Genomic DNA, 23,673 nt, shown 5'->3' with positions numbered 1-23,673 from the left:
TATTATCATTTTAACCCTTGTCCCTTGTTGCTAGAGGCGTCTCTCAATTAAACCTTGTGGAAATCATCTCCAGTAGCCAGACTTTATATGGTATAGAGCATCTATTCTGATAAACCTCGTCAAAGGTAGGCTAATCAACTGAGTTATGAGAGAGGTAATCAAGACATTCGCCTATATTTAAACGTACTGTATCAATGCAAAGTGCGAATATGGCCAGTATTTAATAACTGTTTCTACGTTGATAAACACCATGCAACCACCAGGGGGAGCCACCAGGAGTAGCCAAATTCAAAACAGATGTTTGCTTTTTTTCCGTCATTGGACTGAGTAGAAGTACGGTTATTACCACATCAGTACTCAACATTACGAGAAAAAGCTTTTGGGGAGGGTGTCACAGAGTCCAGTCCATTCAAAGGAGATGACCTTCGTTTATGCAGGTGTTTGAATACCTGGAGAGGATCGTTCATAGCTTTTATGAAAAAGCCTACGGCATTACATTTCGAGAAATCGGGTACGTATTCCACGATATTGTAAGTAAAATAGCAGTTCTCTAAAAGTCGATATATATAGTATTGTTTTGGAATATTGTGTTGCAATTAAATTTAGGCTATGATAGGAAACATGATGTGACTGTGTGACGAGAACTTATCTACTGATTTACTTACCTATATGACTTGTGATGTGGTTGTCTCAGCTAGCCATCTTCAGATGAACGCACTAACTGTACATCGCTCTGGAGGATAAGAGCATTTGCTAAATGACAAAAACAATTGACACGTGGCATTTTTATTAATTATTATTGTTGTGTTGCTGCAGCATATGCATGTCAGTGTTTCAATATCATAGAAATATAATTACCTTCTCTGTCTAGAATAACATTCTCGAGATATATTGATACATTGTATCTCAGTTATGGCAACATTATATTATAGGATAATGTATCAGTTCTGTGCAATGAATGCAGAAATCTAGGCTTCCTTATTTTCACAGTCATGTACACAATTTCTTCACAAAGTTTCATTCATTGGAGGTTAAAACCGAATTCCATTTATGCTCTTATCTTCTTTAGAGATAGTTAGTTGTTGAAATATGATCGTAGGGATGTGTCTCCTGTGGATTCAAGATTCTCTGTTGCACATCGCATCTATTTGTATTCCTAAAGGCATTATAGCAGAAAGAATAACATAAATAAATTCCTCCTCAGGGAGAAAATACTTTTCACCGGCCACCGGACGGAGACATATCAGTGACTAGACGAGGGTGACCAAGAGCTTTCCTATGGTGGCCAGCCAACAGCTGGCCATGGGCAACGGTTCAATCAAAGCCCCACGGCCAGAGGACAGCTTCCTGGCCTCCACCCTCAAGGTGTGTGACACGGAGCCCTTGAGGCTCAGGATAGCCCACCTGGAAGAAGAGCTGGCCCAGAGGGACCAGGAGTTAAAATCCCAGGAGCTGCAGCTGCAGAGCCTGCAGAGAGAGCTGGAGGCTAAAGTCTCCCAGATAGAAAAGCTTCAGGATGCCATCGGCTACAACAGCCAAGGCCGCTCCACTCTGACTCCCAACTGCCACCGCCTGCTCAGTGTCATCAACCAGGGTCCCACCCGCTTCCACAGGGTGGCTGTGGAGGTCCACCGTAGGCTCAAGGCCAAGGAGGGCGTGTCGGCCGAGCCCACCTCAGGGCACTTCTGTGGGGGTTTCAGAGCCCACCATGTGTCCATAGAGAGGGCACGTGTTCGCAAGGACTCCAGGTGGGTGTCAGCGATCAACAGAACCACAAAATGTTGTTGAGGGTTAATAACTCCAAAACAGTTCCATGTAGTGGTGGACAGCCCGGACTACTTGTTCCTATTCTCTTGTTTTGTCACAAAGGCCTGTTCTTTACACATATAAACCCAGTTGCATTGTACTGTATGTGATAATTGGACACATGTCATGACATGCAAGCAGAAATGTTCGCCAAAGTTTAAAAGCAATCAGCTGGATCTGCGATAATAAAGCCTACCTTGAATCATTATTTGTGCTCAGCGGAGTGTGGTGTAGTCTACAGTGCATGCACAGTTTTCAATCCGATCACGCTTTGTCCGCAATGCACGTTTTAAAAGCAAGCCCCCGCGCTTGCAGAGACCACATTCAGGGTAAACACTGCTGGCTTAATCGTAAATGACCTTTAAATGGCACATTGTCCAAATCGGATTGAATCGGATTGAATCCCGGCCCAATCCTCCTCTTGAAAGGATAAGACGGTATGGAGCTCTGTCCAAGCCTTTGTAGTGTCTGCCACTCCAAGGAGATTTGAAAGCCTGTATTAGCATTGGGGATAATAGGAAGGCACACGGGGAAACAAAGGCCTGAGCATCTATATGCAATATGCATGGGCTGGATCATTATGGCTTTAATTAAGCAGACCTCGGTTGCCTGCCCCCTACTCTCCTGCTTTAGTCCATTCACCAGGTCCATTTTAGGTTAATGGACTGGCCCTCGGCTGTCTGATGTAATAATTAGAGGCCTTATAGTTAAGAGGGATGCAGGAGGAAACTGACACGCCTAATAGTACTACATCATCCGTTTGTCTCCTATATGACTGGTTTAGAGACTAGGGAAAATATAGTGCTTTGTCCATCTATGAAAATCAAACATGAATGCGCTAGTAAAAATACAGTAGTAATGGCCTGATTGAAAGTTTCTTGTGATTAACTTAAGCTCTTACTCATGGTGGTGCAAACTCAACCACCAGTTAGCAGCCCCTACTGTATGTTCGGTTTAGGGGGCTGTTCAAGGTGAAATAATGTGAAATCTTTTGAGGGTGCTATCCAGGACCTCACTGCATGCATTGTTACTGTACGTGTGTAATATATTGAATCATTTAGTTCAGAAAAGTTAGCAGAGGCAATAAAACGACATTATTCAAAATAAAATTCTGATATTTGATATCTAATATTTGGCGTACAACTGAAACGTTGGATGAATATTGATTTGTAGGTGAAGTAAACCTTTGACCTCTAAAAGTAGAGAGTGTCTACTTGGAGGGGTTTCTCTGTACCTCTTATCTGTGCTCCTCCTGCTCCCAGCACCAAGAAGCTGATCAATGACGCCATCATGAACAATGACTTCCTGAAGAAGTTGGATCCGCAGCACATGAGGGAGATGGTGGACTGCATGTATGAGAGGATCTACACTGAGGGCCAACTGGTCATCCAGGAGGGAGAGCCAGGGAACTACCTCTATGTGCTGGCAGGTCATATCAACTTTATTCATCTCTGTTAACCCAGAAGTAAAATCTTGCGTAATTTGGTCTGCTGCGTGATTGACTTCTGTGTCCATATGCATTTGAAATTGAAAGTTCCGGCAAAAAAGTCTCCACCCTTGTAAAGGGAAACTCTCAGCACCCAAAAAAACACCTTCCGATCTATGCAAAGTTTTTGAGGCAAAGCAGTTTAAGAACCTCCTTCGCCCAATCTTGTCGTGACGAAAACCCGCAAGGCAGAACTAATGCTGCTCCTTATCTCATGCATCCCATTCAGTCCCGGCAGAATCTTCCCATAGGAGATTACAGCTTTAGTAACTTCTTCACAATGGGGGTTGTCTGTGGGTTGTAGTACGTACACAGCATATACTGTATTTAGCTGTTTGTCTATACTCATGCTAGGTTTTTTGTCTTCAGATGGCCTGCTAGAGGTCATGCAGAACGGCAAATTGCTCGGAGAGATGCGTCCCAGGACCGCCTTTGGAGAGTTGGCTATTTTGTACAACTGTAAGAGAACTGCAACAGTGAAAGGTGGGTTTTATTTTATTCCCCTTTGAGATACAGTACTTCTCCACACACATCATAAACTAAGTGTTCATACTCAAGTGCAATCATGCAACAAACCATGCATATGACATACAAAAGTATCCATGTATGACACAAAGCAGCATGATTTTCTGAGAAGTCACCAAGGGACTATTACATCCTCATTAGAATATGCAAACCACATCTCACACAGTCTCCTAGTCAACAGCTGCTTCCTCTAATCTTGCATAGAATAGTATTTGTATTCGTGTGTTTATTAAGGATCCCCATTGCAGCTACTCTTCCTGGGGTCCAGCAACGTTAAGGCAGTTATACAATTTAAAATATTACTTGACGTTACGTTTCATAACACTTTACCCAATACATGAGTGTGTTCCCTCAGGCCACTACTCCACTAGCACATATTTACAATACAACATCCATGTGTACGTGTGCGTAGTGCTGTGCACCTCCCATAGTCTGTTCTGGACTTGAGGATTGTGAAGAGACCCCTGGTGGCATGTCTTGTGGGGTACGCATGGGTGTCCGAGCTGTGTGTTAGTAGTTTAAACAGACACCTCGGTGCATTCAGCTTGTCAACACTTCTTACAAAAACAAGTATTGATGATGTCAATCTCTCCTCCTCTTCGAGCCATGAGAGATATATACGTTTACAATCCAGGGTTACTCCAAGCAATTTAGTCACCATACCTCTTTCAGATATTAAAATGAGTAAATGTTGATGGAATGTTTGGCCAACTCCTATAACATTATAAGAGTATCCGGCCCTGTGAATGTCTGATCTTATATGGTGTGTTGATTGGACTTGTGATTTCCAATACCCAGCTGTATCCCAGGCTCATGTCTGGGCTCTGGATCGTCAGACCTTCCAGAGTATTATGATGAAATCTACACAGGCTACGCAAGAAGAATACTTCAGCTTCCTACGCAGGTACATGTAGGAGCTTGGTCCTCAAGCCTGAAACGGGCATTGATATAAATGGAAGATTGAAGGACAGTTTGAGTTGCGAACGCATATACAGTCGGGTCCAACATTTTTTGCACCCTTGATAAAGATGAGCAAAAAATACTGTATAAAATAAATAATGCAAACAGTAAGCTATATTGTATCCTCAAAAAAATTGGAAAATTATATTATTTTATCCTAATACAATTGCTCAGAGAAAGAGATTTTGTTATACAAGTTATTGCCCCCCTGTTTTCGAAACCTTTCAATATCTCATCTTGTGAGGATATTGGCACTGAGCCTTTTTATAAAATGTTCTATGAGATTGGAGAACACATTGGGAGGGATCTTCGACCATTCCTCCATACAGAATATTTCCAGATCCTTGATATCCTTGATATCCTTTGTCTGCCCTCTTCAATTCAAACCACAGTCCAAAGACTGAGATGGCCATTGATTTTTATTTTACCTTAATTTAACTAGGCAAGTCAGTTAAGAACAAATTCTTATTTACAATGACAGCCTAGAAACAGTGGGTTAACTGCCTTGTTCAGGGGCGGAACGACAGATTTTTACCTTGTCAGCTCGGGGATTCTATCTAGCAACCTTTCGGTTACTGGCCCAACACTCTAACCAATAGGCTGCCTGCTGCCCACATTTTGATGTGTGCTTGGGGTTATTGTCTTGCTGGAAGATCCGCTTGCTGCCAAGTGTCAGCCTCCTGGCAGAGGCAACTAGGTTATTGGCTAAAATGTCCTCGTACTGGGTAATGTTCATGATGCTGTTGACCTTAACAAGGGCCCCAGGACCAGTGGAAGCAAAATAGCCCCATAACATCAAAGATCCACCACCGTATTTTACAGTAGGTATGGGGTTCTTTCCTCATATGCATCCTTCTCACAAAGCGAAGCCCACCACTGGTTTGAATGGCCAACGAGCTATACTTTCATATAATCTGACCATAGCACTGGTTCCAATCCAAGTGCCAATGACTTTTAGAAAACTCCAGGCGTTTACATTTGTTGGAAGACATGAAAATAGAGCTCGTTGGCCACGCACACCAGTGGTGGGTTTGGTGTCATAAAGTATTGAAAACAGGAGTGCCAATTGTTTTGACCCCTATCTTTTTGAGAAAAAAATCTCTTTCTCTGAGCAATTGTATTAGGATAAAATAATGTAGTTTCCCAATTTTGGGGAGTATACGATATAGCTCAGTATTTGTAATATTTATTTTATACAGTATTTTTTGCTCATCTTTATCAAGGGTGCCAATAATTTTCGACCTAACTGTATCCTATTAACAAGGTTATCTTTGAAGTTGTTGGCACTATGTCACAATGCTAAATCCACATTATTAGCTGCATGTTTTTCCCAATAACTCTCTGTGTACTTATCTTGTACAGTGTATCTCTGCTGAGAGACCTGCCAGAAGAGAAGCTTGCCAAAATCGTTGACTGTCTGGAAATTGTGAGCCTTTGCTGTTTTTCTAACCAGACTTTTTCATAACTGGTGATTTGGGAAGATTTGTTGATGTAAAAAGTGAATATTCTGTCTCATTCCTAGGACTATTTTGATAAAGGAGAGTATATCATTCGGGAGGGCGAGGAAGGGAACACTTTCTTCATTATAGCTAAGGGAGAGGTAAGAGAAAGGACCCAAATGTCATTGTTCATCTTTGTTGCTGAAAAGAGCCACATTCCTCTCTGGCATTACAGAGACGTTAAAGCTCTTATCAAACCATGATAGATCATGCAATCTTATTGCAGACAAGTCAGCCATTTTGGATCGAGGGAAAAAGAGATAGCACTTAACATGCTGTGTTTTCTGCCCAGGTGTGTGTCACCCAGACTACAGAGGGCTGTACTGAGCCTCAGGAGATAAAAACTCTGGGTGTGGGCGACTACTTTGGCGAAAAAGCGCTCATAAGGTAAGATCTATTTACTGATCTCTTTAACCATCTCAAATTATTCAATGGGCAAAATCGCTCTGGCCTGGTTTGTCTTGAGCACCAAGTTCAAACACACTTGTAACATAGTACTTTGGGTTCCCTCTTTCTCCCATGTTAAAATGTATTTGTCCTGCAGTATATCAATCAAATTCTTAAGGCTAGCCCCCTGACTGACAACCCACACATTTTACCACCTCAGTTTCAATCAAATCCTTTCACAATATTGTAGAGTAGTGGGTCGTGGAATGTTAGTCTGGTGACAAAGACATGCATTATCAAACAGCTATTGTATGATTCTGTGGTGAATTTCAATTGGTTTCAGTTCTGTGTAGTTCTGCTGATTAAATGTGTCTGTCTGTCTCTTTCCAGTGAGGATGTGCGTTCAGCAAACATCATCTCCACTGAGAATGACACACAGTGCTTGGTGGTGGACAGAGAGTGAGTAGCTTCATTGCACACACACAGACACATGCACACATACACACACGCGCGCACACACACACACACAAACATTCATACACAAATACTAACATGAAACAACAGTCTTGTGTTGAAAACATTTTTATCGCTTTGGTACTATTTTCACAAGAACGTGGTGAATTTTCAAAACTCTTTGTACAAAACTCTAAACGGGTAACACTTGCAAGGCAGCAAGTCTGTCAAAACCTTTCACTATGCATTCATTTTGTTTGGAGACGTCTTTCACCACACAACCACTGATCCTAAATATCCGTTTACTGTGAAATATAATGAGTACATTGGCTTAATCACCAAAACAACACAATGACATCGTCTCAATTTAGCTGTTATATCCAATAGGGAAAGAATGCAAGATACATGTTTCAAAATTGCCCTTTGAAGTGCTGAAAGTAATATGCTATAGTACTGTAAATTACAGTACATTACACTGTTTTCACATTAGGAAATACACTTGCACTACCCATTCAAATTGATTGAATATCACATTTCCATCATTTCTATCCCATGTGTGATCAAAGGTGGGAAAATTGAAAACACCTTTAACAGTGTAATCAAATGAAAGAAACATCATGTTTAGCAGGCACTGGTTTGCATCAAGCCTGTCTTGAGCATTTGGCCAATGGTTCTCATCCACATTGCAGTGTATGTCCTCATTGTTCATGCACCTGGGGAAAAACCTTTTGGCATGGCGAATCCAAGTCTGACATTGATCAGGGTTGACGTCATCGCATGCCTCATCCATGGCCTGAAGGGTGGTGGCAGGCTCATGTGGCTGGCAGTCATACAGCTTCCACCTCCATGATGATCATAATTCCTCGATGGGGTTGAGGAAAGGAGAAAACGGGAGCAGGTAAAGGCTCAGGAGTCGAGGATGGGCCCAAAACCATGCCTGAACCTGCATGGTGGAACCTGACATTGTCCCACACAATGACATACATGACCCCTTCACCTGGACAGGCCTGCTCAATCTCATTGAGGAACTCAATGAGGTGTGCAGCATTGTAAGACCCAAGTAGAGGCCTACGCCCTACCACACCATCTTCAGATATGGCTGCACAAATGGAGATGTTTCCCCCATGTAGTCCAGGCACTTGAACGGTACAAGTAGTCATTATCTATGATAATCATGTATTGCATTTTAAAGAATGGTATTGTACTTATGTATTGTAGGGGTCCTGTGTGGCTCAGTTGGTTAGAGCATGGCACTAGCAACACCAGGGTTGTGGGTTAAATTTATACTGGGGTTAAATACAAAAATTTAGGGACTTACTGCTGTCACTTTGGATAAAAGCGTCTGCTGTGTAAATGGCATGTATTACAGTACTCTGTTGGCCAATGCAATTTGACTAAATCAGTGTAAAAAACCCTCCGCAGAAGACCCCAACTTAATGTATACTGTATAGGGGATGTATTTGTTACATACAGTACATCTCTGTTCTTGTCAATATCAGATTTTGTTTAGAATTAGTGTAGAGACTAATCATATTAGTCATGATCATAATTGTACATTACACTATATATCATCATGTATATGTTTATACTTTGCAAACATACATTTTAGTTATGTAGTTCTTAAAATCTGTATATAGTAGACAAACCAGTTTAAAATCTATAGGTTTACCCAACGGTTAAGTGATTATCAATTAAGAGCAGTTGGATTAAGTAATAGTAAAAGCTATTTTAAGAAATGAGAAGACAGTCATAGCAAAAGTGATATGAGAATTAAATTGTGAGAGGCAAGTACTTTATATGAACATGTGTTGCAATGCGAAACATGTATTTCTAGATGAAACACTGATTAAGTTTGAAAAAGTACCACATTATTTGTGAAAATTGCACCAAAGCAATTTGGGGGAAAAACCCGATGCTACCTCTCCAGCAACTTCAACCAGATGGTGGGCACTTATGAGGAACTGCAGGCATACCTGAAGGAATACGTTGAAGAGCTCTCCCGATGCGACGAGAGAAGAAATGCACTGTGAGTAGTGGAGGCCACAAAATTACTGTTACCACACATAATTCAAATAAGAAATGGCAGCTACATTTACAAATACCCACCCACCCCAGAAACTTTAGGGCCTCACTGTGTGCAGAAACAGATATTTAGGAGTGCACCATTAAACCCAAATGATTCCCCCTCCCTTTTCCCCTTCCTTCCACAGACCCCTTTCCCCCCTTATCGACTCGTCCCCAGAGGCCCAGGAGGTGTGTCGGCTCAGGGAGAAGATCGCCGTCATCCCTACCCATGACCCCTTCCAGGACTTGGAGGTCATAGCAACACTGGGCATGGGCGGCTTCGGCCGAGTAGAGCTGGTGAGTGCCTGATGTTTGGGTCACACCACCCAAAGCAATGTCGAAAACGACAGCATAGGGCATAGGCCTACAGTTGCTATAAAAACAATTTAACATATTCTGAGTGTACAAAACATTAAGAACACCTGCTTTTTCAATGAAAGCAATGATCCCTTATTGATGTCACTTGTTAAATCCACTTCAATCAGTGTAGATAAAGTGGAGGAGACCGGTTAAAGAAGGATTTTAAAGCCTTGAGACAATTGAGACATGGATTGTGTATGGGTGCCATTCTGAGGGTGAATGGCCAAGACCAAGATTTAAGTGTCTTTGAACAGGGTTCAATTCTCAGGCCGACTCCTTTCTCTGTATACATCAATGATGTCGCTCTTGCTGCTGGTGATTCTATGATCCACCTCTACGCAGACAACACCATTTTGTATACTTCTGGCCAGGGGCGAAAATCTGATATCAACTTTGGAGGGGACAATTACATTACATTTTCTCAAGAGCAATTCCTGAGGGGGACACCAAAAGTAGTGCTGTAACACATAGCCTACGTTTAATATGGTAAATGTATATTGAGGAACCAAAGAAATAAGGTGTTTGCCGTACTCCTAAGTACCGGTACCCAAAACTACACAACTAATCACAACAGCAATACCATTGCCTTTAACAAATCTTAGTTCAGTCACCAGTTTAAGTTGAGAGTGGGGGTATCCATGGCATTTTCCAATTATGTTCCTATTTTACAAGTAAAAAAAATTGAGAACCTTTCATAATGTTGCCAAACAAAGACTCAACAAACTTACCTGAGACTCCCTGTCTCTGCCAGTCTGTCCCTGCATATCTGTCCCCAACTCTGCTGTCTGTGTGCCATCTGTGGCCTGCTCTGCCTAATGACATCATTGTGAAACATTTCCATTAGAATTTCATTTCTTTCTTATGAACATTTTATCAACTAGTCTTTGAGATATTAGGCTACTAGGGTTCTTACTTTGCGTTTTGGTGTACTGAAAAATACTCTGATGTCCGTCTTTTTTCTGCCATTTTTCTGCCATTTTTCTACCTGGCTGGCTACACACACACAGTATGTAGGTTATTTACAGTAGGAGATGGGCTTCTATCATCTTATCTTCTATCATTCTATTTGGGCTTCGATCTAAAAGGTAGCTAGCAAATGTGAAACGGATTGCAGTGACAAGAGTTGACAGCTGTATGAGTTCACCATTTACACAACATATGCTGCAACCTTTTGTAATTTTAATCGTTTGTTTCATATTGGCTGGCTTCTAACAATAGCTGAATTTGCAAAGCTAGCGAGCACCAATTCAGTGGTGTTTGCTATAATCTTTGCTACCCGGGTTAAATAAAGGTGAAATAAAATATATAAATAAAAGTTCCCTTGCGACAATTTAGCTTTTGCAACGAGACCATTAAATATATTTAAAACAATGGTAGAAGAGAGTGTAGTTCTGTTCAGTTTATCGCTAACCTTATCACAGAGACTTTGAAGCACTAACTTACATGCATGCTGATCTTGGAATAAATTGACGATAGCAAAGATTCCATCTTTGACGACGCCACATAAATGGAATAGGTACTAGCTAGCTTAATACTTAATATTTGCGCGCTAGCTCTGCATATTCAGCTAGTGTGTGTGCGCGATTGACTGGATTAACCTCACGTCAGTTACGTGCATTGAGTGCCTTTCAGACAGTAGATACGACCTCTACGTTACCTCTCAAGCTAAGGAACTGGCAGTGGATCAAACCATTGTCAGGCAAAGGGTGGGGGGGTCGCAATCTTTTGAAACTTAAAAACGAGCTATTAAGTGTCTATAATCAGCACAATTGCTTTCATTGCGTATTATTAATATTATTTAAATTACATAGTTATGTTTCAGTGATATATTGGGGGGGACAAATCATATTTTTCCCAGGATGGGGGGGTCGTGTCCCCCCCGTCCCCCCCGGGATTTCTGCCCCTGCTTCTGGCCCATCTTTGGACACTGTGTTAACAAACCTCCAGACGAGCTTCAACGCCATACAACACTCCTTCCGTGGCCTCCAACTGCTCTTAAATGCCAGCAAAACTAAATGCATGCTCTTCAACCGATCGCTGCCCGCACCCGCGCGCCCGTCTAGCATCACTACTCTGGACGGTTCTGACTTAGAATATGTGGACAACTTCAAATACCTAGGTGTCTGGTTAGACTGTAAACTCTCCTTCCAGACTCACATTAACCATCTCCAATCCAAAATTAAATCTGGAATCGGCTTCCTATTTCGCAACAAAGCATCCTTCACTCATGCTGCCAAACATACCCTCGTAAAACTGACTATCCTACCGATCCTTGACTTCGGCGATGTCATTTACAAAATAGCCTCCAACACTCAACTCAGCAAATTGGATGTAGTTTATCACAGTGCCATCTGTTTCGTCACCAAAGCCCCATATACTACCCACCACTGCGACCTGTATGCTCTCATTGGCTGGCCCTCGCTACATATTCGTCGCCAAACCCACTGGCTCCAGGTCATCTACGTCTTTTCTAGGTAAAGCCCCGCCTTATCTCAGCTCACTGGTCACCATAGCAGCACCCACCTGTAGCACGCGCTCCAGCAGGTATATTTCACTGGCCACCCCAAAGCCAACTCCTCCTTTGGCAGTTCTCTGCTGCCAATGACTGAAACGAATTGCAAAAATCACTGTCAGTGCTGCTTACCGATCATTGCACCTGTACATAGCCCATCTGTAAATAGCCCACCCAAATACCTCATCCCCATGTTGTTATTTTTTTTTTTGCTCCTTTGCACCCCAGTATCTCTACTTGTACATTCATCTTCTGCACATCTATCACTCCAGTGTTTAATTGCTAAATTGTAATTATTTCGCCACTATAGCCTATTTATTGCCTTACCTCCCTAATCTTACTACATTTGCACAAACTGTATATAGATTTTTCTATAGTGTTATTGACTGTACGTTTGTTTATCCCATGTGTAACTCTGTGTTGTTTGTGTCGCACTGCTTTGCTCTATCTTGGCCAGGTCGCAGTTGTAAATGAGAACTTGTTCTGAACTGGCCGACCTGGTTAAATAAAGGTGAAATATTTATGTTTTTTAAAAACAGGGTATGGTAGTAGGTGCCAGGCTTACCGGTTTGTGTCAAGAACTGCAACGCTGCTGGCTTTTTCACACTCAACTGTTTCCCGTCTGTATAAAGAATGGTCCACCACCCAAAGGACATCCAGTCAACTTGACACAACAGTGGGAAGCATTGGAGCCAACATTTGCCAGCATCCCTGTGGAACGCTTTCGACACCTTATAGAGGCCTTGCCCCAACAAACTGAGGCTGTTCTGAGGGCAAAAGGGGGGAGGTGCAACTCAATATTAGGAAGGTTTTCTTAATGTTTGGTATACTCAGTGTATATGTAAAAAATATGAGTAATTGTTTTATTGCAGGTGAAACTGAGAGATGAAGACACCACATTTGCTCTGAAGTGTATTAAAAAGAAGCACATTGTGGACACAAGACAACAGGAGCACATCTACTCTGAGAAGAACATCCTTCAGCAGACCAACTCACACTTCATAGTCAGGTCAGCGTCATGTGCTCATGCTGCTCTCTGATCCTCAAGGTTTATCCTCAGACAACAATGCCCATTACAGAGTCCCCAAAGCATTGTAAACATTCGAAGCGTTTTATTCATGCTTTGACCTGGTTTGCCTAGAGTACTTTACATGATACCTGTTTGTAGCAGTGTGAAGGATCTCCAATATACCCATTCATCCAGACTGCTGTCACCTGGAATGAAACAGTGGAAATGGACCTTATGACAATCACGTTCACCCCAAGAGCAAGAGGGAGACAACCCATATTGATGTTTACAAGGCCTCCCATGTAAAACATCTCATAGGTTTTGTACTCTATTTTCTATCACCAATTGCTTTTTGAAAGATGCTCTTGTACTGTTTGAGGAAAACAACACAATATCATGCAATCGCAGTAGGTCGATTTATGCAAAGTAGGACCTCGTGTGTCCGCTGAATGCATAAATGAACAGTTGAGTGAAGGACAAATTCATTGTGGTTCAGATCTATGAAACAGAGAAGGGAGTGTTTGTTTTTAGTCACAATGGAAATTAATAAAGCGTGTATTGTATTCATCTAGTATATGAATAATGCATGTTTAGAGTGCGATTTCAAACAGAAAGTCAAATGTGTAATATAAATGAGGCAGTAGCTGCCTAAATCAGTCTTCCCTACATACTTTTGATTATTTTTAAGATTTGTACGATTTTTTACAAATATTATGCTCATGATCTTCTACAGTTTTTTTATTTTTTTCCCAGGTGATATGGCTCCATTGCCATGACTCCCATGACTTGAAAGTGAAAGGTCTCATTTCACTGAATAGCCAATACAGACAAGCCTTTGTATCTTAGGTCAGCCCTCAGATTGATAGGGGACTGTGGAAGTGAAGGGTGTTGACCTTGAAACAAGAAGTGGTTCATGAAAGAAAAGTTTGAACTTTTCCCTCTTAAGAGAGAGATGCCCCTCTGCATGTTCTATGGTCCGGGAGGAGATGCTAAGGAGTCCCTTTAAACAATGTCAGTTTGTCTGGGGTCTCAACGCTGAGTGTAGACTGAGGTTTGATTTATTTGCCCTCTGACATTCAAGGACAAAAGTCCTGGGCAAACACAGCTTCCAACTGCCACCCAAAAAAGGAAAGTTCCGTTTGATGGTCATAACCATCCTCACACGTCTCTCTTTTCCCTCTCTCAAAATGGTCCTTTCTCTCCGTCTGCTTTCCTAGAGTTGTTCTTTGGGCCTCAATTGACAAACAGATCCAAGGAGAAACAAATGGCAGCTTAACGGCTTGAAAGTACATCATCCAAAGGAATATACTGCAGAGCAGAAGACCTCTGTCAAGCACTCATGTCTTTAAGAACTCCAGAACAGTAACGTTAGTATTGTTCTGGTGGTCCTTGTGCACTAAGTCCTTTTAAATGTCACTTTGTGTTCCAGGTTGTTTCGGACATTCCGAGATGACAAATATGTGTACATGCTACTGGAGGTCTGCCTGGGTGGGGAGCTGTGGAGTGTACTACGGGACATGTGAGTGTAGGTTGTTTTACATCTGCTAAAACACCCAAAAGCCTGGAATCAATAATGCCAATCAATCATCAGTATTAAGTCCTAGTATGTGTCTGAATGTTGGTCTTGACCGTGATACAGGAGTTCCTTTGAGGAGCAGACAGCCCGCTTCTGCATTTCCTGTGTCCTGGAAGCCTTTGACTACCTCCACGCCAGAGGAATCATCTACAGAGACCTGAAACCTGAGAACCTACTACTGGATGCAGAAGGCTATGTCAAAATGGTAATAGACCTTAATTTGATCACTGCTCATTTTCAGTTGTTTGTACATAGTCATATACAGTATGTTCATGTTACAGTATCTGTCTGTTCCCTTAGGCAGACTTTGGTTTCGCTAAGAGGATAGGCCTGGGGAAGAAGACATGGACGTTCTGTGGGACCCCAGAGTATGTGGCTCCAGAGGTCATTATGAACAAGGGCCATGACTTTGGAGCTGACTGTTGGTCTCTGGGGATCCTCATCTTTGAGCTACTGACTGGCAGGTGAGTCACTATGACAGTCTGACATGTGGCTCACAGTACTAGTAAAAATGGTGCTGCTCTTGAATTTGTCTCTATGAACACTTCACTTTGAGAGGAACCATTAGGCATTAGGGCCCCATTCGGCAACCATGGTAACCAGCTTGACATGGAGAGGTTGAGTGCATGAGAGACTATTTGAGATAGCTTTTTGGGCTGCATTGGGCTGTCTAAGTGTTTCCAGCATGTCCATGAAAACATGATTTTTTTCTTCTTCTACAGTCACCATTAACAGGAACCCTAAGTTTCTGTTTTGTACCTCTTTTAGTCCACCCTTTTCCGGAACCGACCCCATTAAGATCTACACCATGGTCCTCCATGGGATTGAAAAGGTTGACTTCCCCAAGAGGATCAGCAAGCGCCCCGATGACCTTATCAGGAGACTCTGCAAGTATGTGGTTGTAGCATCACAAACTGCTGCTTTGCTAGCCAATAGAAGTGCTGTCAGGGACAGCTTACATACACACATACAAACACACACTTTTTGGGGAGATGGGAAATTTTTGATTTTAGGCTATGCCTATTAACCCAGTAGGGGTTTGTGCCTCTGATGATAAGAGGCTGTGGTTGAATGAACTAAGCAGAGTATCTGTCTGTCTACTTTGTTTGAGGTAAACGCCAACACACAAAAAAACAGTACTATGTAGTGCAACCCTTATTTGCATCACCATTTCAGATGACAAAATAACATGTTTATATTGTACCGATAGGCTACTGGATAATGCTAGTGAGCACCATGTTTCAAACCCTTTGGCCAGCTCAGTCACACAGCAATTGGGCCTGTAGTAATTGACCAGACAAAAACCATTGCGAGTAATTGGTCCATGAGTGGCCTGCATTGATGTCTTCAGGAAATCACATGTCAAACCAGACTGCGTCATGTCTACTGTACAATATCAATCTGCTTTCATGTGTATAGGGTATTAGCTGCAATCACATTATCAGCATTCTGTTTGTCCAGATGGTTGTCTACAATAACAGACCCATGCATCATTTCCTTCTCCTAGGCTTAACCCTGTGGACAGGCTTGGTAATAAGAAGAACGGCATCATCGACATTAAGAAACACAAGTTGGTCCACTTCTTATTAATGAAGCATCATTAACACCACTCCACACCTAGACAGATCCAATATCATAGACACTCATCAGCTATTGTGATACTAATTATGCACTATACAAGGATACAAGCACTATTGAAATATATAATTTGTAATTGGTGTTCTTTAACGGATTAATCCATTGATGGATTTCTGGTCCAATGCAATATGAATCCAGCTCAGGTTTAACAGCTTGCTCAGTGGTGCCTTCATAACCAGTAGGCTACCCAGCTAGCACATTTGGTTCCTTGGAAGTTGTGGGAATGTATGTTTTTGGTTTCCCATTGGTTCTCGGAACGAAGTCATGTGTTTCCTGACAGGTTAAAAAAAAAGAAAATTCTAAGAACGGAAGAAAATATTGCTTGTCCTGGGAACAAAAGTTGTAGGTTGCAGGGGAGGTTCTGAGAACATTTTACTATGGTTCCCTGAAAGTTTTCCTGGGAGATTTGTTTTATTAACCTTCCGAGAACAGAAAAAGTAGGTTATTTGAAGGTAAGTAAATAACATTTTAAGAACATTCTCAAAATTTTGTGAATGTTTTGAACAAAATGTTTAAATAACTCCCTTAAAATGTTCACTGAATGTTTCAATAACACTGCTATCTTAGTTTAGCTGTTTTGAACTCCAAGCAGAGAGTGAAATTAATTTGTAATGCAAACACATTTATTTTGTATTGTGACACAGCGTCAGTGAGATTCAAACTTATGATCTTCTGTCCATGGAATTAGTCCCCTGCGCCACCAGGATGGAGCTAACATACAATGTTTTTTTTATTCATACAAAGCTGTTCATTTTAGTCTATTCAAGCAGACCCCATTTTAAAGGAATCAAGCACTCATTAAGATCAGGTGTGGCCAATTAGGGGCGCAGCTAACACACCTGAACACCCTTAACAAGAGTGAGGATAGAGAGAGTTTTGCTGAGAGGGAAATGTATATGTTTTTAGCATTCTTAGAACATTCTTTAGAATGTTACTGTTTTCTTCTGGTTTTTATTGAAAGTTTTCATAAAGTTCTGAGAACGCAATTACTGTTTTTAAATAACATTCTTAGAATGTTCTCTGAACTAGAGATGTGCACGGTTATTTGAATAATCAAATACTCGTGTGAGCATTTTTGTGCCCAAACATGTATAGGCCTATTTTAACACTGAAAAGGCTTTTTCTAAATTAAATTAATATATGCATGTTACATTCAAGGATATATCATGACATTTCAAATGATTAATTTAATAAAACACCAAACTTTTCAATGTAATTTTTATGACATGCACCCCATAAAAAAGACCGGTAGCCATCCGGTAGCATTCACGTGTGTAGCTAGTTGGTTATGTTGGCCAATCAAAGCATAGAAAATGTAGTCAGAGTTCACTAATGCAATGCAAGATGGAATAAAATTACGTAATTAAAAGTTAGCGAAATGAGAAGGAGTAGGCTACAACGAGCAACCAACTGGTTGGCTGTTGTTTTATATGAATGGGGTTGGGGAGAAAGTGCAAAATGTAGCCTCAATCAGGCTGGCTAGGCTACTCCAGTCAATACAGGCACTGTTATATGGGAGATAACTTGTAGCAGCCACACTGTTATTTATCTAGTCTTGGCTGTAGCCGAGTAGCGTCTCGCTCTCTCTGCCGCTGTCTGCTTGCTCCCATTTTACCGGCACTAGAGCGCTAGCCTCTCCTGCGAGCAGCAGTACTCAGGTTAAAAACAAAGTTTCAAAAAACAAGTGTATTTCGAATATCCAGATATCCCCAAAAATGTGTGATGCACTGAAACGTTATTTGAACAATTTGAGAACATTACTTTATATAGAACTGGGAGGACACCTGTAGGAAATGTTAAGCTGAAGTACTGAAATTCCCAAGGAAGAATGTTGTTTCTTAACATTTTCTGAACTATTTGAGAACATTCCCAATGTCGAACTAGTTGGAGAACGTTCCTAGAACATGACCAAATATGAATTTAAATGTAACCATGTTTGAACTTTTAGAAACGTTCTGATAAATTAATGAAATACCAAGAAAAATACTTTTTTGTTGTAAAGTTCCTTAAATTTGCTGAGAATGTTCCAAAGCCAAGCAAGTGTCCTGCACCATTCCCAGAACGTTGTGAGAATGTTGTATGCAAAATAATCATAGGACAACCACACTCTCTAAGAAACATATGGTTCTCAGAACGGTAATGGATCATTCAGTCACTTAGAGACATTGGGTTAAATATATCAGAACCATATTAAAACTTCCATTGATGTCAAATTCTCTCTGCACTGTGCAATAATTGTGTGATGAGCACCTTTCCCTCCCTCTTCGGTATCGTGTCACAACAGGCAGTATTGCATAACAAACAGCACTTTCACCTGGGAGCAATTAGCTGTGAGAATGGGGGGTGCAGTTGTCCCCCCTACTCAGCAGAGTAGAGCCTTAATAGACCATAGGACTGGCAGAGCTGGCTTCTTCTCAAGTCATCAAAGCACTAATGTTTGAAGCAGGAGGAATATGGTTTTGTTTTCAACTCACTGAGCAAATTATAAAATAGCGAGTGCCATTTTGACTCATGTTTGGTATTTGGACAGATGTTCCAGTTCTGTGTAGGCGAATGATGTTTGTTAGAAATGGTATGAAAACATTAGTGACCCTATTAGCAGACTGACGTCATTCTGTTTTTGGTGTTGCTATGATTGCATTCTCCTGTGTGTGTGTGTGTGTGTGTGTGTGTGTGTGTGTGTGTGTGTGTGTGTGTGTGTGTGTGTGTGTGTGTGTGTGTGTGTGTGTGTGTGTGTGTGTGTGTGTGTGTGTGTGTGTGTGTGTGTGTCTTCCTGTAGAAGAATTGTATTTTTTCCCCACTGCTTGAAACAGGGTCCTGTAGGGTGAGCGCTGTCCTTGTGGAGTAACTAGTGCATGTATGCAATATCTACAGTATACAGACTGCTATATTGTGTTGCTTCTGGTGTAGTGTGTGGGCACTGGGGGCTGATGGGATCTGTAGTTCTGACAGAAAATGATGCCTCTTTGTGACATCCTGCAGGTGGTTCCAAGGCTTTAACTGGGAGGGGCTGAGATGCCAGAAGCTCGTATCGCCACTGAAGAGAGAGGTGATGTGTAATATTACATTTACCACAAAAAAAGACTACATGACCGCTGAAGAAGTGCTTGAATGTGACTGTATCTGACCGGTGTTCTTTGACGTTCCTCTTCCCAGCTGAAGGGGCCGATGGACCACAGCCACTTTGACATCTTTCCCCCAGAGCTGGAGGAGACACTGGACGAGCTGTCAGGCTGGGACAAGGACTTCTGAGGTGCCCCTGGAGCCTCTACACCCTAAAGCCTTGTGTCCATATAGGTGGTGTAACTCTACTACCTGACGCTAGCGTTCCGCTAGTGCAGTGAACTGTGCTATCTGCCTTAAAAACAATAAACTCCACAGAAGCAGCCATGACTGAATACTGTAATCCCATCTCTTCCCTGTGGATGCCGTACTTGCCATACATTTGACATAATGACTGCCTGCCTGTTACTGCCTTTCTGGCCTGCAGACGAAGAAGATTGCCTCTTAAGAATTGCGTTTTAGGCTTTTGGCCGGAAGAACAGTGTGTGAAGTGCCACATGAAACTCTCATCAGACAACAAGGACATTCATCAAGTGATTGAAAGACTGAGTGCCAAAAACCCTAATCTCAGTCCATTGGGTTATTTCCCTCAGACAGCAACTGATGGAGGACAATGGAAATAAATAGAAAGCTTATTTATTGTTACAATTAAAACCAATGCGTTTTTGCTTTTGGCTTTCTTCAAGGTTTTTACAGAAGTGAACCAAAATTAGGTTTTATACATTTGGGTAGGACCAATCACAATGAGAAAAGCTAAACAAAATATGATGTGATTAAATAAGTAGCAGAAATCAGACCAATTGTCCTTGCCATATTGCACTCAATACATACCACACACAATACTTCTGTAAAAACCCTGAAGAAGGCCAAAAGGCAAAACACGTTGGTTTGACAATAAAAAAGCTTTTTTATTTACTTCATCAACCAAGAGTTGCTGAATCTCCTTTCAACTTCAGTTTGCACCTCAATTCATGCACCTTAGTTGGCGAGCGAGGTAGTGGCAGTGTTCCCCTCCCTTATTTCCCTCAGACAGAGTGTTGTGCCTAATTTGTGTCCAAAACAATAACAACAACCTTTAAGGATGTTCTCTACCTTCCAAAATGTAGATACACTACATGGCCAAATGTATGTGGACACCTGTTCATCGAAACATCTCATTCCAAAATCATTGGCATTAATATGGAGTTGGTCCCCCCTTTGCTGCTATAACAGCCTTCTTGGAAGACTTTCCACTAGATGTTGAAACATTACTGCAGGGACTTGCTTCCATTCAACCACAAGAGCATTCGTGAGGACGGGCACTGATTTTGGGCGATTAGGCCTGGCTCGCAGGCGGTGTTCCAGTTCATCCCAAAGTTGTTCGATGAGGTTGAGGTCAGGTCTCTGTGCAGGCCAGGCAAGTTCTTCCACACCGATCTCAACATACCATTTCTGTATGGACCTCGCTTTGTGCACAGGGGCTTTGTCCTGCTGAAACCGGAAAGGGCCTTCTCCAAACTGTTGCCACAAAGTTGGAAGCACAGAGTCGTCTACAATGTTCCCTTCACTGGAACTAAGGGGCCTAGCCCAAACCTGCCCAGGGACAGTGGTTGAAAATTAGCCGGCTGGCTAAAACCGGCACTTTTGCTGAAACGTTGATTAATGTGCACTGTCCCTGTAAAAATAAAATAAACTCAAACAATGAAAAACAGCCCCAGACCACTATGCATTGGGGCAGGTAATGTTCTCCTGCCATCAGCCAAACCCAGATTCATTCGTCGGACTGCCAGATGGTGAAGCGTGATTCATCACTCCAGAGAACGGGTTTCCACTGCTCCAGAGTCCAATGGTGGCGAGCTTTACACCACTCCAGCCAACGCTTTGCATTGCGCATGCTGATCTTAGGCTTGTGTGCGGCTGCTCAGCCATGGTAACCCATTTCATGAAGCTCCCGACAAATAGTTATTCTGCTGACGTTGCTTCCAGAGGCAGTTTGGAACTCGGTAGTGAGTGTTGCAACCGAGGACTGATGTTTTGTTATGCACTACGCGCTTCAGCACTCAGCGGTCCCGTTCTGTGAGCTTGTGTGGCCTACCACTTCACGGCTGAACCGTTGTTGCTCCTAGATGTTTCCACTTCACAATAACAGCACTTACAGTTGACCGGGGCAGCTCTAGCAGGACAGAATTTGACAAACTGACTTATTGGAAAAGTGATAGTGCCACATTGAAAGTCACTGAGCTTTTCAGTAAGGCCATTCTACTGCCAATGTTTGTCTATGGAGATGTAATGGCTGTGTGCTCGATTTTTATACACATGTCAGCAACGGGTGTGACTGAATTTGCTGAATCCTCTAATTTGAAGGGGTGTCCACATACTTTTGTCCATATATACATTTTTGAAATTGTGCTCTAAATGTTGATCAAATGTATAATCAGACTTCTACACATGCTTTGTCCTTCGATCATGCCTTATCTGCCTGGTGTGGTCTTATCAAAAGACGTAATGTAATTTTTCTTACTAATCCTCAGGACAGCCATTATTATGTCGTTATATAATAGGTTTGATCCAGCTTGGTTGGGAAAACGGGCATTAAGTCATGAATCCACTTTATTCCCAAAGGGGCCAGTTTAGGGAATTAGTAGAGTTAAATTTCACAAAATACACTATGGCATGTGTACAATTGTATCACTAACTGATGGAAGTCATTATGGTTGTAAATGATCTGTAAATGAAAATGCATTGTACTATAGATACAAACAGAAAGATGGGCCCTATATTTAACCGAGACAATAATTAGGGTCACATTGCATTGAATGTACTGGAAATTTGTGAGGATGGATATATTTCCCTTCCATTCATGCTAAACAGTTGTTGGTACTAATGCAGCCATTACTGTATTTTACATAACTCCTAAACTAATGTGCACTCTTAACTTATCGAGCAAAGCTCTATTGCAGTATATGGTTTTGTAGATGTTACCAAAATGAACCCAATATTTATTCTGTTTATAATAAAACATATTTTCAATACCTGATACCTCTTTAAATTTTACAAGGTTGTTGTTGCTCTTGGATGTAGTCACATAGCCATGGCAATGACATCATAATCAATTGAAAAAACAATAAATATTTCAGATGCATGACAGACTGACAACCTTTCACAGCAATATCATTGCATGTCATTTGGGGTGGGAAATGACTTGTAATTTCGTCATGGAATTGGCATTATTTGAAAATGTGGCTTTGAAGAAATATCTGTTGTTTTGTAAACCACTCAAATTATACTTTACAAAGATTTTAGGGAAGCAATGACACCCTCATCTGACCAGCTTCCTGAATCGCAGCCATCAGAGGTCCAGAGCCAAGAGAACAATGCCTCTAAACAGGTCGTCAAAAAGAAAGATTTCAACCTTTCTTTGGGCGAAAAGATATCTGTGTAAAATTGTAACATCTAAAATGGAAGAGAAATCAGGGATCCACAAATAGAAAACGGTGACCTGTGATTGATGTTGTTTTGTGTTGCTTTGAAGGGTCCCAGAGACAGGCCCGTGGTGCAGGCTCTATGGCACATGGCCCTGAGGGGAGCTGAGGCTCTCTGCAAGACTCTGACTGGCTCAGAAAGAGAAGGTATTGTATACAAGGCAAGTCCTAATACCTTTCGGAATGTAAGGAAGATATGAGTTCTCAGGTAGTGTGGTCCTTCCCAATACATACAGGTTCAGATGAGGGGATGCCCCAGCAAGACTCAATCTCAGAGGAGATGTATTTCCCTTGCTATGAGGTATGAGGAGTCAGAGTTGGTCCATAGACACGTTATACTGGATTTATTCAGGGGATGTACTGTTGTGACCTTGTTAAACGACTGTACCTCCAGAGCAGTGGGTGCTTGGAGAGAAGCTTCTCTTTGGGCGACACAGATGTGAGAATGTACCCAAACTCCTGGAGGTGAGCGTTCTGCCAAGAATTTAATCAATAGAGCTCAATATGTCCAAAGATGATATACTACCTTGTCTCTTTGGCAACCAAGCTGACAAGCCAAACATGACTCAGGAACATTTACACTTGGTGAAACGTCCCGTTGTACTCTTATCACAGACCCTACCTTCCAGAAAGTGAGGATGATGCCTTCATCAACATCAAGCTCAGTGCGATCCGTCAAGCATTTGAGGTAAGCAATCCCCTGACTGGTCATTTGTCAGCCAGAGACACATAGAGCTGAACAGCGCGTCGCTCATCCATGTCTGTTTCCTGTACCAAAGCTCATTCTCAGAGACCCAGAGGCCAAACACTTCCTGAAGGAGACAGGAAAGAGCCTGATAGGAGGGCTACTATCTTTAGCAGGGAAGGTATGTAG

At 41.9% G+C, this 23,673-nt stretch overlaps 1 protein-coding gene across 1 annotated transcript; it reads left to right on the top strand.

Annotated features, from left to right (window-relative positions):
- The first annotated feature begins 329 nt into the window (after positions 1–329).
- On the top strand, positions 330–22,354 carry LOC106576682 (cGMP-dependent protein kinase 2). Its single transcript, XM_014153986.3, has 19 exons — positions 330–511; positions 1,205–1,748; positions 3,069–3,235; positions 3,662–3,775; positions 4,616–4,721; positions 6,140–6,203; positions 6,300–6,377; positions 6,569–6,663; positions 7,054–7,122; positions 9,044–9,142; positions 9,327–9,477; positions 12,925–13,061; positions 14,491–14,580; positions 14,701–14,842; positions 14,938–15,101; positions 15,406–15,528; positions 16,145–16,207; positions 19,258–19,324; positions 19,432–22,354. Exons 2-19 carry the CDS (start codon positions 1,279–1,281, stop codon positions 19,525–19,527), a joined length of 2,295 nt encoding a protein of 764 aa, XP_014009461.3. The 5' UTR covers positions 330–511; positions 1,205–1,278; the 3' UTR covers positions 19,528–22,354.
- Positions 22,355–23,673: the final 1,319 nt, after the last annotated feature.

Source organism: Salmo salar, chromosome 18 (genome assembly GCF_965601325.2).
Source record: "Salmo salar chromosome 18, fSalSal1, whole genome shotgun sequence".
NCBI classification, from domain to species: domain Eukaryota; kingdom Metazoa; phylum Chordata; class Actinopteri; order Salmoniformes; family Salmonidae; genus Salmo; species Salmo salar.
Note: the sequence above shows the minus strand (reverse complement) of the source record. Positions and strands in the feature narration are given on the sequence as shown.

Coding starts and splice junctions, on each gene's coding strand:
- LOC106576682 (XM_014153986.3), top strand. CDS start 1,279: ATGGTGGCCAGCCAACAGCTGGCCATGGGCAACGGTTCAATCAAAGCC. Junction 4,722..6,139: donor TACTTCAGCTTCCTACGCAG/GTACATGTAGGA, acceptor TATCTTGTACAG/TGTATCTCTGCTGAGAGACC. Junction 14,581..14,700: donor TGGAGTGTACTACGGGACAT/GTGAGTGTAGGT, acceptor ACCGTGATACAG/GAGTTCCTTTGAGGAGCAGA.